At 50.5% G+C, this 14039-nt stretch overlaps 1 protein-coding gene across 1 annotated transcript in view; it reads left to right on the plus strand.

Moving 5' to 3' along the window:
- Window positions 1-8956, plus strand: part of SIGLEC1 (sialic acid binding Ig like lectin 1) — a 46000-nt gene extending 37044 nt beyond the window's left edge. The window contains exons 17-22 of the mRNA XM_030565500.1: window positions 1515-1823; window positions 3241-3495; window positions 4381-4683; window positions 6110-6209; window positions 7199-7271; window positions 8370-8956. Of these exons, the coding sequence (XP_030421360.1) occupies window positions 1515-1823; window positions 3241-3495; window positions 4381-4683; window positions 6110-6209; window positions 7199-7271; window positions 8370-8399 (1070 nt within the window). The 3' untranslated portion in view covers window positions 8400-8956. The remainder of the gene's footprint in view (window positions 1-1514; window positions 1824-3240; window positions 3496-4380; window positions 4684-6109; window positions 6210-7198; window positions 7272-8369) is intronic.
- The last annotated feature ends 5083 nt before the right edge of the window (window positions 8957-14039 follow it).

The raw sequence follows: 14039 nt of genomic DNA on the forward strand, positions 1-14039 counted from the left end.
ACTCACGCTTTTAGCTCTGTAAACCCTCGGATCAAATCCTGCTGTTGGCTCAGATGGAGTCAGTTATAGAAACATACCAGGCCAGAACCTGCTTTCAGTGGTGGCAGCCTAAATCCAGAGGAACGGAGTTTCTCCAGAGCAAAGCTACCCCACAGTGATTCAGGGACCAATGAGAAGTGCCTTCAAAATACCTGAGATAGGAGGAGATTGACTCCAGCAGAGCTACTCTGTGTTTACACCAGTGTAACCGACATCGGCATGTGGTGCACTGGATCTGCCCTACCATTCTATTAACAGTGGGCACAGCCCCACGGGCTTTGCCCGCATTGCTGCCTGCCTGTGCCTCGGCTTGACCTGGAGGGCAAACTCCAGGAGAGACAGAGGAGAAGCCCATTCGCTGTGGCCCATTTCACCTTCGGCCTCTCCGCTGTGACTGCCAACGGGAGGCAATCAGTGCCAGTTGTGGTGGATGCGCCCTGACAACTCGGTTCAGGCTCCAGGTCACATCACACAGATCGGTGGATAGTCATCAAGTGCCGATGACGTCCAGTCACCCCTGAGCTAGTCAGAGACTTGACCAGGGGCCTAGTGTTATAAGCGTCATGCTAGAACCGACTGGGAATTTTGTAACAAAACGTTTTTTCATTGGAAAACACTGATTCCTCAGAGCCTAAATGCTTCATAGGAAAGGGTCGGTTTCAATTAATTTCCCATTTCAAACCTTTCTGGAAAAGAGAGATTCTAAGTCGTCGAAGCATCCTATTTCAACATTTCTAAATGTATTTTGGTTCAAACCAATTTCCCATTTAGAAATTTAAGTTAACTCAAAAAAGCGACAGAGAGTCCTGTGGCACCTTATAGACTAACAGACATATTGGAGCATGAGCTTTCGTGGGTGAATACCCACTGTGTCTGACAAAGTGGGTATTCACCCACGAAAGTTTGTGCTCCAATACTAAGGTGACCAGATGTCCCGATTTTATAGGGAGAGCCCTGATTTTTGGGTCTTTTTCTTATATAGGCTCCTATTATCCCCTACCCCCGTTCCAGTTTTTCACATTTGCTGTCTGGTCACCCTATCCAATACATCTGTTAGTCTATAAGGTGCCACAGGACTCTGTGTCGCTTTTTACAGATCCAGACTAACATGGCTACCCCTATGAAAGTTAACTGAAGATACAAAACATAAAAAATATGAATCGGTCAACATTGAAACAAAATGTATCCAAAATTATTGAAACAAAATGTTCTGATTGTGATGTTCAAAAACAAATTTCAGATTTTTGGTTTGCGAAAGTTCTTGAGATTTCAATTTTCCATCCTGATTTGGGACAGGGAGAGTTTTTTAAATCTCAAAAATGCTCAAAAAGCAGGAAAACCATTTCCTTTCTAGAGCTACTCCCTACCCTCTGCCCGTCCCCAGAGCCATCTGGCCAAACTGTGCAACCCCCTTCCAGAAGAAAGTCACTGTCTTTGTTTCTTAGCTCAAGTACAACGTGTTCTTGTCCCTTCAGACGCCCCAAGGAAGCCCTCACTCAGCTCCTTCCTAGATGCCCAGGATGGGCGCCAGGCCATCATCCAATGCACTGTCGACAGCCACCCACCGTCAGATATAGCCGTGTACAGAGGGGCTGAGCGCACGCCCATGGCTTCCACCCAGAGTTCTCAGGGCTCATCCAACCAGCGGCTGAGCGTTCATGTGTCCCACAATTCCCTGAAAGTGGAGATGAAGGACGTCGTGCTGGAGGACGCAGGCCAGTACGTCTGCTCAGCTAACAACACCTACGGCAGTGCCGCAGCATCCGTGCGCTTCGGTGTGGAGAGTGAGTGCAGGTGTCTTTTGAACCCTTCCATGCCGTGCTCTCTCCCATGAGCACTCACAGGGGATTTGGATTCAGATCCCGCGAGGTGGGGCCAAAGCAGGATCTGGATCTTGTGCACCTGCAATCTCTGGGGTAAACTCAGATTTAAATCTTGATCTGAGCATCACAGCAGATTTGGGCGGGAGAGCTCAGGGCTAGCAGCTGGTGCTAGGCTGACAATGCTCGAGGCTGAGACTGAGATTTGCCAAGTGATCTAGGGCAGTGGTTCTCAACCAGGGGTCCAGGACCCCCTGGGTTCCATAAGCAGGTTTCAGGGAGTCCCTCCAAGCATGGCTAGCTGGGGCCCAGGGCAGAAAGCCGAAGCCCCAGCACATGGGGCTGAAGCCCAGGGCCCTGAGCCCCATCACCCAGGGCTGGTGCCGAAGCCTGAGCAATGGAGCTTCGTGGGGATCTCTGTGGTGTGGGACCCCAGGCAATTGCCCTGCACTGACGCCAGGTGGGCAGTGGAGTTTTTATAGCATGCTGGGGGTGGCTTCAGAAAGAAAAAAGGTTGAGAACCCCGATCTAGGGGATTTAGACACATAGCTGCCAATAATGTCACTGAGACAAGGTGGGTGAGGTAATATCTTTACAGAAGTTGGTTCAATAGAAGATATTACATCACCCCCTTGTCTCTCTAATATCCCGGGACTGACGTAGCTACAACAACACTGCATACAATAATGTCACTGGGAGATGTGTGTCAAAATCCCCTAGACTGCTTCGAAAATCACATTCCCCCAATGCTATCTTTATCTGCACAAGCAATGGTGGTGTAATATACCCAACACATGTGCTTCTCCATGCCCCAACTCTGGCCTGGAGGGACCCCCTGTAGCAATGAGTAGATAGTTCATTTCTTTGGTCCATTGAAAGGGAGCCAACAAGGGGTCCGATCAGTGCCAATTATGGTGGTGGGTTTTGTGGAGGAGGCATCTGGACTAAGACACACCAAATAGCCATCAGAAGGGTCTAATTTTGGGCTAGATTGGAACTGGAATCTGAGATGACTAGCACTGGTTGGAAAATGGATATTATTTTCTGCCGAAAATGTTAACAAAAAGTAACATTTTTTTGTTTTTGTGGACATTTTTTGCAGAATTGTTCTGGTTTTCGTTGAAAAACCAAAACCTCAAAAGTTGTTGAAAACTAAAAAAAAGTCATTATTTTTAAACACACATACACGCACACACATATCCCTCCAAAAATCAACAAAAATGAAAATTTTCTTGCCAAAAAAAAATCTGAAAAAAAGAGTTTGGATGAAAAAATTTTAAGCAGCTCTGCTGATGAGTAGCTATTCTCATGAAACATGGAGCTCTGCCGGTTCCCACTAGAATACATTTGGCTGATTTTCCTGATCTCTTCTCCCTATCAGCTGTCAGAATCATGATTGAACCATCTCAGGAAATACACGAAGGAGTCACAGTCAACGTGACCTGCCTGGTTGCCGATTGGCTCGGAGGCGAGACCAACTACACCTGGTATAAGAACAGCAAGTGGCTGCAGGACGGTCCTGTTAGGTCGCTCCACCTTGATAGGGTCTCCAGCACCGACACGGGGTCATACCACTGTCGGGCAGAGGGGAGGAGAGGAAGTGCCATCTCTGCCCTGGTCAGCTTGGATGTGCTCTGTGAGTGTCAAGGGGATTTGGGGGTTGATTTGTTCACACTAAATAAAGGCAACTTGGGATCTCATTGTTGTTATTATCTGTTATTTCCATAGAGCCATAGATGTGCCCTGTGCTCTATGAGAGTAAAATTAAGACACAGGCCCAAGGCAGAGCCCCAGACCCAACCCGCTCTGAACTAGGCGAGCATCTAGAATCCAAAATCAAGACGCAAACGTCCCCTCCCTTTAAATGAACCAAACCAAACAATGATTGAAACAACCTCTTCCTTCTCCTGCAGTTTCCCCTCCTCCTCTCTCCCCTGTCCTTTCACTTCTCACCCTTTGGATGCTAAAAGCCTGGCTAACTGATTTCTTGGTGTTTGTGCAGCGCTGTTTTCAGTTACACTTTGAAGGTCAATAATAGAGTGAGTCTAACAATTTACAAGGGGACAGTTTTCCTTTGGAAAATGCTGATTTGACAACACAAACATTTCCCTGGAACTTATCCATTTCATTGAATTTTTCAAGGGGGAATCAGTAAAACATTTTGTTGTGATAAGATCCAAATGTTTTGTTCCAATAAGGCTGAAATGCTTCTTTTCCTTAATAGAACAGAAGAGTCAACACTACAAAGTCGAAATGAAACATTCTGATGGTATCCAAAAGAAATTTTTGGATAAGGTTGAGCAGAAATATTCCATTATGCAAAAAATTATGAGATTTGAAAGCAGGACAAATGAAATTTTGAAATCTTGGAATTTCTCATAGGATGGAAAGTCTGTTTTGTGATCTGTTCTAGTCAATAACTGTAGACCACCACTGGCTACTCTTAACCAGTCACCTCCCCTTTGTCAGTTGAAGAAGTCCAGTCACCTGATCTAACAGTAATATTGTCTCCTCCATGCAGATGCTCCAAGGAACCCATCGATGAACGCCTTCCTGGAGAACCGCAATGCAAGGGTGGGCCTCATCCGATGCACAGCTGATAGCAACCCACGGGCTGAATTAGCCCTGTACAGAGAGGATAAACTAGTGGCTTCCAGCCAAGGCCCACGCTCAGCAGCCAGCCAGAGGATCAGTGTGTTTCCATCCTACAACACCTTGAGAGTGGAGATCTGGGATGTCACATCAGCAGATTCAGCAGAATACACGTGTGTGGCCAGCAATGCACTGGGAAACGTGACAGCCACCTCCTACTTCAGTGCTCAAAGTGAGTCAGACTGCGAGGGGGCTGTGAGACAGAGACAGAGCTATCAGCCATGGGTGAGGCTGCCACGTCCCATCTAATCCATCCCCACAGACAACGTAGGATTGTTCCCTACAGCGTGTCCTCCATCCAGTACTGATGTACCCAGCAGGGGGTACAGACCCTCCAGGAACAGATCTGAATCGATCCAGCAGGGGGCAGTGAGGCACATATGCAAACACACTCACACACACACACGAACTGCCACACTGGGTCTGACCAATGGTCCATCCAGCCCAGTGTCCTGTCTGCTGTCAGTGGCCAATGCCAGGTGCCCCAGAGGGAGTGAACAGAACAGGGTGATTATCAAGTGATCCATCCCTGTTGTCCAGTCCCAACATCTGGCAGTCAGAGGCTGAGGGGCAGCCTGAGCATGGGGTTTGCATCTCTGACCATCTTGGTGAATAGCCATTGATGGACCTGTCCTCCATGAATGTATCTGATTCTTTCTGAACCCAGTTATAGTTTTGGCCTTCACAACATCCCTTGGCAACGAGTTCCACAGGGTGACTGTGCGTTGTGTGAAGAAATACTGCCTTTGGTTTGTTTTAAACCTGCTGCCTATCAGCAGGTGACCCCTGGTTCTTCTGTTATATGAAGGAATAAATAATACTTCCTTATTTACTTTCTCCAAACCAGTCATGATTTTATAGACCTCAGTCATATCCCCCCTTAGTTGTCTCTTTCCCATTCTGAACAGTCCCAGCCTTTTGAATCTCTACTCATACGGAAGCTGTTCCATACCCCTAATCATTTTTGTTGCCCTTCTCTGTATCTTTTCCAATTCTAATGTAGCTTTTTTGAGATGGGGCGACCAGAACTGCATATAGAACTGGATTTATATAGCGGCAATATGATTTTTACTGTCTTAGTATCTCTCTCTTTCCTAATGGTTCCCAACATTCTGTTCGCATGTTTGACTGCTGCTGCACAGTGAGTGGATGTTTTCAGAGAACCATCCACAATAACGCCGAGATCTCTTGGAGATCTGATCCTACCCAGCAGGGGGCAGTGGGACACACACACAGGTCGGACCCTGTCCATCGGGAGGTGGAGGAGCACAGACAGTAGCCACAATGCAATGACTGAAACAACATACCGATGACATGAAGACTCAGACGTTGCGGTAGAAGAACACAGCCTCCTGGCTTTGAGCGCTGGGTGTATTATCAGACCAGACAAACATGTCACTGCCCCTTCAGGAAGAGGGCTGGCGAGGGAGAGTTTAAATCCAATATATCACAGGGCCAAAACTCATCGCCTCCTGCCCCATACCCATGTTTTGCCCTTGTTGGAGTGACTTGTGTCACAGCAGTGTCTGGAAAATCACTGTGCAGGCAGCTGTTTGTGGTTTTTACACTGGCCGGAATAACCCTCCTCTCCTCCTCAGCTCTCGCTGACCTGCGCTTGTACAAGATCCTGGCCGGGATATTCATCGCAGCGCTGGGGGCTAGTCTTCTGGCCGTTGCAGTGGTCTTGTTGTGGCCCAGGTAACTTGGCTCTTGATGCTTTAGTTCGTAGCAGCAGCTCAGGGGTGTCCAGTTGGGCTAGCTCACAAGGGCTGGGAAGGGACGGCTTGTTTTGGGGTGGGTGATTTTTATTTATTGTTTATTTGATATTACTAAAGCCAGCCCACAAGAAGGGGTAAGTTTTGACCAGGAAAAAGCCTGAAGTGACGTTTATTTGAACAGCATAAGAGGGAAATTGAGGCAGGCTGCCTGTAGGCCATTGAGGGGGCACAAGGGAGGCTGCTGGCCTGGTTACAGACCGTGAAACCTTTTGCTGCGGGGTTGCTGGCCAAGCCAGTGGTGAACATGAGTTGTATGACCCACTGCTCAGTGTGTTGTGTCCCCCACTCTGCGTGATCCACAGAGGATGTCAGGCTATTACAGTTCAACCTGAAGAGCAGGTTTCTATAGCAGATGCTGTAGACTGCCACGGTTCGCTCTGGAAGCCCCTGGTTTGGGCCCTGATGGTGCCGTTTGAGAGTTTTTGAGCACTTTGTGCACAATGCCTCGCCAAGTCTCAGGCCAGTTCCAGGTGTTGACATCACAACTGGCCTCCTCCCTGGCAGTCTAACTGGAAAGGCCAATGACTGAATGGCCCTAGAGAATGGCAGCCCCTCTTATATTGAGCATGTGCATTCAGGAGTTGTAGCTGATGGAGGGGGGCATTGATGATCAGACACCACAATGATGGGCACATGAGAATAACACACTGGCAAACTGTATGTCAGACCTCTCACTAGTGCTGGGTCCACCACAGGAAAACAGCCTACTACTGCTAACAGGATTGTTCCTTTAACTCAAGCAGCAGAGGTCTGCTCTTCAGCTCTGGGTTCAGATCCTGCTGATGACCCAAGCGAGGGTTTGCGATGTAGGCGGATAGACAGAATAGCGGGCCGGCCGCGTTGGACTTTTTCTGCTCCTAAAATATCTTCTCTTAAGTGCTAACCACCCTCACCTCCTCCCCTGCCTAGGATAACGAAGCTGCTGAAGCCGCTAAAAGATGAAAGTTCCATGGAACTGACTGGCACAAGGCACCAATCGCAGGTGCGATTCCGCAGTGTGGCTGGGTTGGTGCCGTGCTTGGGGTTTGGCCTGGGGTCACCAGAGCTGGAGCTCAGGCCTCCAGCTGCTCAAAGGTGTAAAAAACAGTGGGGCCAGCTGAACTGAGAGGCTCTGGCTGCTTTGCTGTTGTCTACAGAGCAGGCCTTGGGTTGGATACTGGGGACATGAGTTCAGGAGAGTGGGACTGATGGGGATGGAGCGGGAAGAGGGTTAATGCACTGGGGTGTGTAAGAAACTGAAATCCTGGGTCAGCATTGGTATCAAACAGGATCTGGGTTGAATTTTTTCCAGCCCACCCTGCCCTGCATATGCTGGCCTATCAAAAAGGTCTGGGCATGAAAACTGCAGGTTCCCCACAGCCTTCCCCATCTCTGTCCCTCCCCCTTCAAGCCTCTCTCTCATTCTCCAGGTCCGATGAGATATGGAGAACTTTCTCTTTGGGCCTGTTTCCCCATTTCCCCTTGCTACATGCACCCCTCACCTAGGAGCCTAATTCTTTGTGCCTGGAGCATAGGGGAAGATGCAGTCCATGCTGGGATGCAGGGGTTACTTAAGGACTAGATCCTCAGCTGGTACAACTTGACTTAGCTCCATTAGCTTCAGGGCACCTGTGGGCATTGACTGGCCTGTTGACGGTGGTGGATCTCTGCCGATCGCTGGGGATCCAGCCTGCTGACATCCATGGAGCTCTGCGGACGGGTGCCAGCTGGATGTTGATAATTTAACCCCACTGGCTAGGAAGAGTGCTGGGTGAGGGTGGGAAATCACACTCCCATTCCCTGGGCTGGCAGAGCTGAGGGTGGACGGGTCCAGGGCCGGGCAGAAGGAGTGCTCAGAATAGAAGGGCGAAGTGACCCCTGCAGGAGGGTCAAAGATAGGCAGAGGGGCAGGATTTTAGCTCAGCAAGTCGGTGCTACTGTCTATGGCCCCTGGTTCATTTTTGTACCAAAGTTAACAGAGACCCATGTTTGGTGCATGGCCAGGGATCATGCACTTGGGGGCTTCTCCCACGGGCTGATTTGGGGCTCTGGGGGTTTTACCAGCAAATTCCAACCAGAAGGTATTGTGTAACTTTTCCAGGTTGACGACATCTCCTTGGCCAACAGCTAACCACACCGCTTGGCAGCACCCAGAGCAGCCTGCACGACAGTCACACCGAGACCCCTCCTGCCCGGCTGGACCCGGACAGCGAAGTTGTTCTCACCCAGTGGCACATTTTTAGTGCTCGCCATACTTGGTACGTTGCATGTGCCAAATGCAAAACTGCTGTCAATACCCAGAAGTGAGCTCGGGCTATGAAAAATCCCAGGCTGTCTCCCTCCACAAACCCATGCCGTCCGGAGCACCCTCATCTGCGCCCTGTGACTCCGCCAAGCCCCTACGTTTGCAATAACCTCCGGGCGTGCTGCTGAGCATCTCATCAGTCACAAAATAAACCAAAGTGTGGTGTCACAAATGTTGAAAAGTACAACCCCTCTGGGCCTGATCCCGTGTGAGGGGAAGGCAGTGGAGAAGCTCCCCCTTGATAGCATAGATGCAGGATCAGGCCTTTAAACCTAGTCATTCTCAAAGCCTATTCAACCTTCCTGGAGGGGAAGCTGGGGGAGCCCTCGGTATCTAACCATTGAGAGGTGCTAGGGGTGGATCTTGGCTCTCAGGTGAGGTGTGCCCAGCAATACAGACTCAGCCCTAATGTATCTGATTTATCTAAGGGCTGCTATGGGAGATAGTCCATACCTGTGTTATGCCCTACGTATGTGCCCAGGATGGGAATTTGTAGATTATACAGCTGCGAATGGGCAACAGGGGCTGGATCACTTGATGACTCCCTGTTCTGTTCACTCCCTCTGGGACACCTGGCACTGGCCACTGTCAGAAGACAGGATACTGGGCTAGATGAACCTTTGGTCTGACCCAGTCTGGCTGTTCCTATGTTTGTCCTGAAGCATCTTTCAAGCGACCGTCACTCCTAGGAGGCAGCTGCAAGAGACCCCCAGTGGAGACACCTCCTGGGCCATTTGTGATCTTCCCAGACCTGTGCATATCTCTGAGAGGCTACATGCCTGCCCTGGGGATACCCCACACCCACCCCAGGAGAACACTAGGGGCCAAAGGCCTGGTCTGTACTATGGGATCTGTCTGTCTGAATTGGCCAGGGTGACACCTGGTGGTGAAGTTAGGGAAGTGCATGCAGCAGACACAGCCTCTCTGGATGCTGCATGTTGCTTTAGGAAAAGCTCATAGAATCCAGAACTGGAAGGGAAAGGTCATTGAGTCCAGTCCCCTGCCTTCACAGCAGGACCACGTACCATCCCTGACAGATTTTTTTGCCCCACATCCCTCAATGGCCCCTGTCATAAACCTAGTCCCAGATTTGGACCTTAGCGTCCAAAATATGGGGGTTAGCATGAAAACCTCCAAGCTTAGTTACCAGCTTGGACCTGGTAAAGCTGCCACCACCCAAAATATTAGAGTGTTTTGGGGCACTCTGGTCCCCACAAAAACCTTCCCTGGGGACCCCAAGACCCAAATCCCTTGAGTCTCACAACAAAGGGAAATAAACCTTTTCCCTTCCCCCCTCCAGGTGTTCCTGGAGAGATACACAGAAGCAAACTCCGTGAATCTAAGCAGAGGGATTCCACCCTCCCCCGTTTCCAGCCTGGAAACACAAGCACTTCCCTCTTCACTCAGAGGGAATGCAAAGTCAGGCTAGTAAATCTAACACACACAGATTTCCCCCTGACTTCTTCCTCCCACCAATTCCCTGGTGAGCTGCAGACTCAATTCCCTGGAGTTCCCCACTAAAGAAAAACTCCAACAGGTCTTAAAAGAAAGCTTTATAGAAAAAGAAAGAAAAATACATACAAATGCTCTCTCTGTATTAAGGTGACAAATACAGGGTCAATTGCTTAAAAGAATATTGAATAAACAGCCTTATTCAAAAAGAATACAATTCAAAGCACTCCAGCAACTATAGACATGTAAATACAAAAGAAAAAAACAATAACCCTTATTGTTTTTATGATCTCTATACTCACAACTTGGAAACAGAAGATTAGAAAGCAGGAAATAGAAATCACTTCTCATAGCCGAGAGAGCATACAGGCAGAAGACCAAAAACAAAGGACTCACACAGAAACCTCCCTCCACCCAGATTTGAAAAAATCCTGTTTCCTGATTGGTCCTCTGGTCAGGTGTTTCAGATACTTCTTTCCAGGTGAAAGAGACGTTAACCCTTAGCTATCTGTTTATGACAGGCCCCTCAAGGGCTGAACTCACAACCCTGGGTTTAGCAGGCCAATGCTCAAACCACTGAGCTATCCTTCCCCCATGAGGTGGAGCAGCCACTGGTGCCACTGAAGAGGCTCTGCCCCTGAGCAGGGGGAGTTGCCTAGTGGAGGATTCCTCTTAGGGTCCTACACTCAGTCTGCTGGGTCCCATGGGGCTGGGAGCAGGCACAGCCCTGAGCATGGGGGGCAGGGGAAGCAGCTTGTTTCTCAGGGTTGACTTCTGTGGAGGTTCTCAGCCTCTGGCCCTCCCCTCATCTTCTTCTCCCACCCTTCTCTTCCTGCCTGGTCACTTGCAATTCGAGGCCCACAAAAACCATCAAATCAGGGCCTCCTGGTGCTGGGTGTCACACAGACACAGTGAAGGCCAGCCCGTCCCCAGAGAGATTACAGTCTAAACAGACGTGAGAGAAAGCACACAGCAGCGGCTAGGGAACTGAGCAGGGCCACCCAGACCAGGGGGGGGGGTTTGAGTGAGTGAGGCAATTTGCCCCAGGCCCTGGGCCCCACAGGGCCCTCCACAAGAATATAGTATTTGTAGTATTGCAACTTTTTTTTTATGGAAGGGGCCCCCAAAATTGCTTTGCCCCAGGGCCCCTGAATCCTCTGGGCGGTCCTGGAACTGAGGCACAGAGTGTGACCTGCCTGCTCCTACACACAGCGTCTGCGGAGTAGCTAGGACCTGACCCCACACTTCTGTGATCCCGGTCTCCTGCCTTAACCACTCCCCGCCCATCAGCTCCCCTCTAGTTGTGCAGCCAGCCCTCTAGTCTGACTCCTTTCCCTGCAGCCCCATGGACAATCCAATTCACCACAGGGCCTGGTATCAGAACTGCAGCGTCTGCTCTGATTCCAGCTGCCCGGTGCTCCACTCCCCCCTCTCTCTGCGACACTCCTGGCCTGTGATTGACCAGACTGATGATAAAGCCAAAGAAAGACCTGCCTCTTGCAGGGAGAATGAACTCCACAGCTGGGCAGGCTGCTCCCATCTGCATCAGAGGGGGGTCAGCCACAATCTGCAGAGAGGGCAGGGGCAGATTGGAGAGACAGAGTGGGCAAGTGGCACAAAAGGTTCCTTAAAACAAACACACAGCACAAATAGTCCATACACTCGAGGCCACGTCTACCCTGCAAAATTAAACCCAACAAATGTATAGCAGCGGACAGCCGCCACGGTGGTTCCCTCGCTTGTGCGTGCCCTGTGCCGCTCCTTGGGTTGGCTCTGTGCATCCTCCCCTTGGATCGGTTGTACTGTCAGTGCGGGGCATTGCGAGAAGGCTCCTGAAAGCCAGAAACAGTCAACATAAGCACCGCGGGTCCACACTGACCCTGCGTCGACCTAAAAACAGTGACCTTGCCCCTGCCCAGCTGGAGAATGGGGTAGCTGGCGCGTTGGCAGGAGCGAAATTGAAGTGTAGACACTTCTGGTTAGGTTGACATGGGCTGCCTTGCATTGAGCTAACTCTGCAGCATAGACCAAGCCCAGTTCATGTGCCTCCTTGGTGGGGGCTTAGCTAGCAAGAAGACAGGCACAGAGAAGTACCTCTCCCCTAAGAAAGCCAGCCCCCCTCTTGGCTCCCTTCTCCAAGAATTTGATCCTCCAATCTCCCTGTCCTGGCTCCACCCCCACCACCATAGGCAGCAACTCCTCTTCCAGTCCCTTCCCCATGTCATCCTAGCTCCCCTGTCCCCTCTCAGTGTGTCCTCGCTTGTGCAGCCAGTGCTGGAGCCCATAGGGCGGCATTCTCACGTCTATTTTTAGCAAGGTCGCTAGAGAGCAGCTAGTGGGTGGGAGCCACAAATCCCGCCTGCACTACAGTGTAGACGGACCTGCCACCTCAGCGGGATTCTGGCTCCCCAGCCAGCTCCCTCAGCAGTTATTCATCATGTGACCACTACCAAAGTGGGCCTCCTTCCGGAAACACAACACTCACTGCTCGCCAGCTAGGTAGGGGAGGCAGCAGGCCCCAGTGGGCAGAAGTCAGGAGACCTGAGCTTCATTCCTGGCTCTGCCACTGAGCTACTGTGTGACGTTGAGCAAGTCACTTCTCCCATCCATACTTCTGTTCCCTTCTCATACTTTGTCTGTCTCTACTGTGAGCTCCTGGGAGCGGGGCCTGTCTCTCGTTAGGGGTATGTACAGCACCTAGCCCATGGAGCCTGATCTTGGCTGGGGGCTTTAAGTGCTGCTTCCTCTCTGCTGCTGATCCCATTGCTTATAATCCCAGGCTCCCAGTCTTGCAAATACAGATCATCAGGCTCCCAAGGGGAAGGCCTGGAGTCCTCAGAGCAGGGGCAGCAGCAGGATAAGCTCCACACCCCCACCCCACAGCCTGCCTGCATGCGGAGAGGGCTGCCCATTGTCTACGCCCACTCCAGCCCTTGGCAGCTGTCGAGTGGTGCCGGGTGCTACTGGCTGCAGTGTGCATTCCTGGCTGCACAGACCTTGCAAACTCATCTTGCACCGGACCACTGATGAGCCATCAGATGGTAACTTCCTTTGGCTGCCAGAGGCCTACGGCCAAATCCTGAGCTCCACACTTGGCAGTTACACATTCCTGACTTATGCTGAGCTGCTGTGAAAGTCAAGGGGGGCTTGTAACTGGAGGAGCTGGATGCCGTAAGGACCTTGGGCCATTGGGATGCATTGCCTAGTAGTAAGAGTCATCCCTCCCCCAAACCATTTCCAATCACTCCCCACACAGATGTTCCTGATGATGCTAATTACATGCATGGCTGCTGCAATAGACCCCTGTTCACTGCAGCTGAGATTCCCTCTCTCCGTGTCGTGCAGGTCGCTAACGAGCCACCAAATGGTAACATGGCCAGCCATGGCCAGCATGGACGCCATGATCTCCAGGGGAGGGACTGCATTCCCTCATGGCCAGTCTCCTGAACCAGCCACGCTGCTCCCCCCAAATGGCATAATCTGTCATAGTTTACAGCATAAAATGAGAATCTCTATGAATCTGTCTATCCGCATAGATGCCCATCCAGCTAATCCATTCGAGTGGCCCACCAGGGCTGTTTAAACCTCGTCTTCTAAGTGCTCCCAGCCCCCCAGGGTTACTTGGATCCAGCCTTCGTCGGCATGAACAACAGGTGGCGCTGTGAGGCTGCGTCATCACAAAACCTAAACTTCATTTCCCCAATACTAATTTCTCCCTACTGTTCCTCCCACCTTCTTCTCAACTGTCTGTAATGGGCCACTCTCTTACCACCTCAAAAGTTATTTTTCCTCCCTTGGTATCCTGCTGCTAATTGATTTATCTCATTTGACTGACCTCACACTTGGTAAAGCAACACCTTCCTTTGATGTATTTGTCATAGTATAATTCCCAGATCTGAACCTTAGCGTCCAAACTATGGGTACTAGCATGAATTTCCCTAAGCTTAATTACCAGCTTAGATCTGATATGCTGCCACCAATCAGGACTTAGGTAGAGCGCCTGATAGACTCTGG

This window comes from Gopherus evgoodei, chromosome 5 (assembly GCF_007399415.2).
Source record: "Gopherus evgoodei ecotype Sinaloan lineage chromosome 5, rGopEvg1_v1.p, whole genome shotgun sequence".
NCBI lineage: Eukaryota > Metazoa > Chordata > Testudines > Testudinidae > Gopherus > Gopherus evgoodei.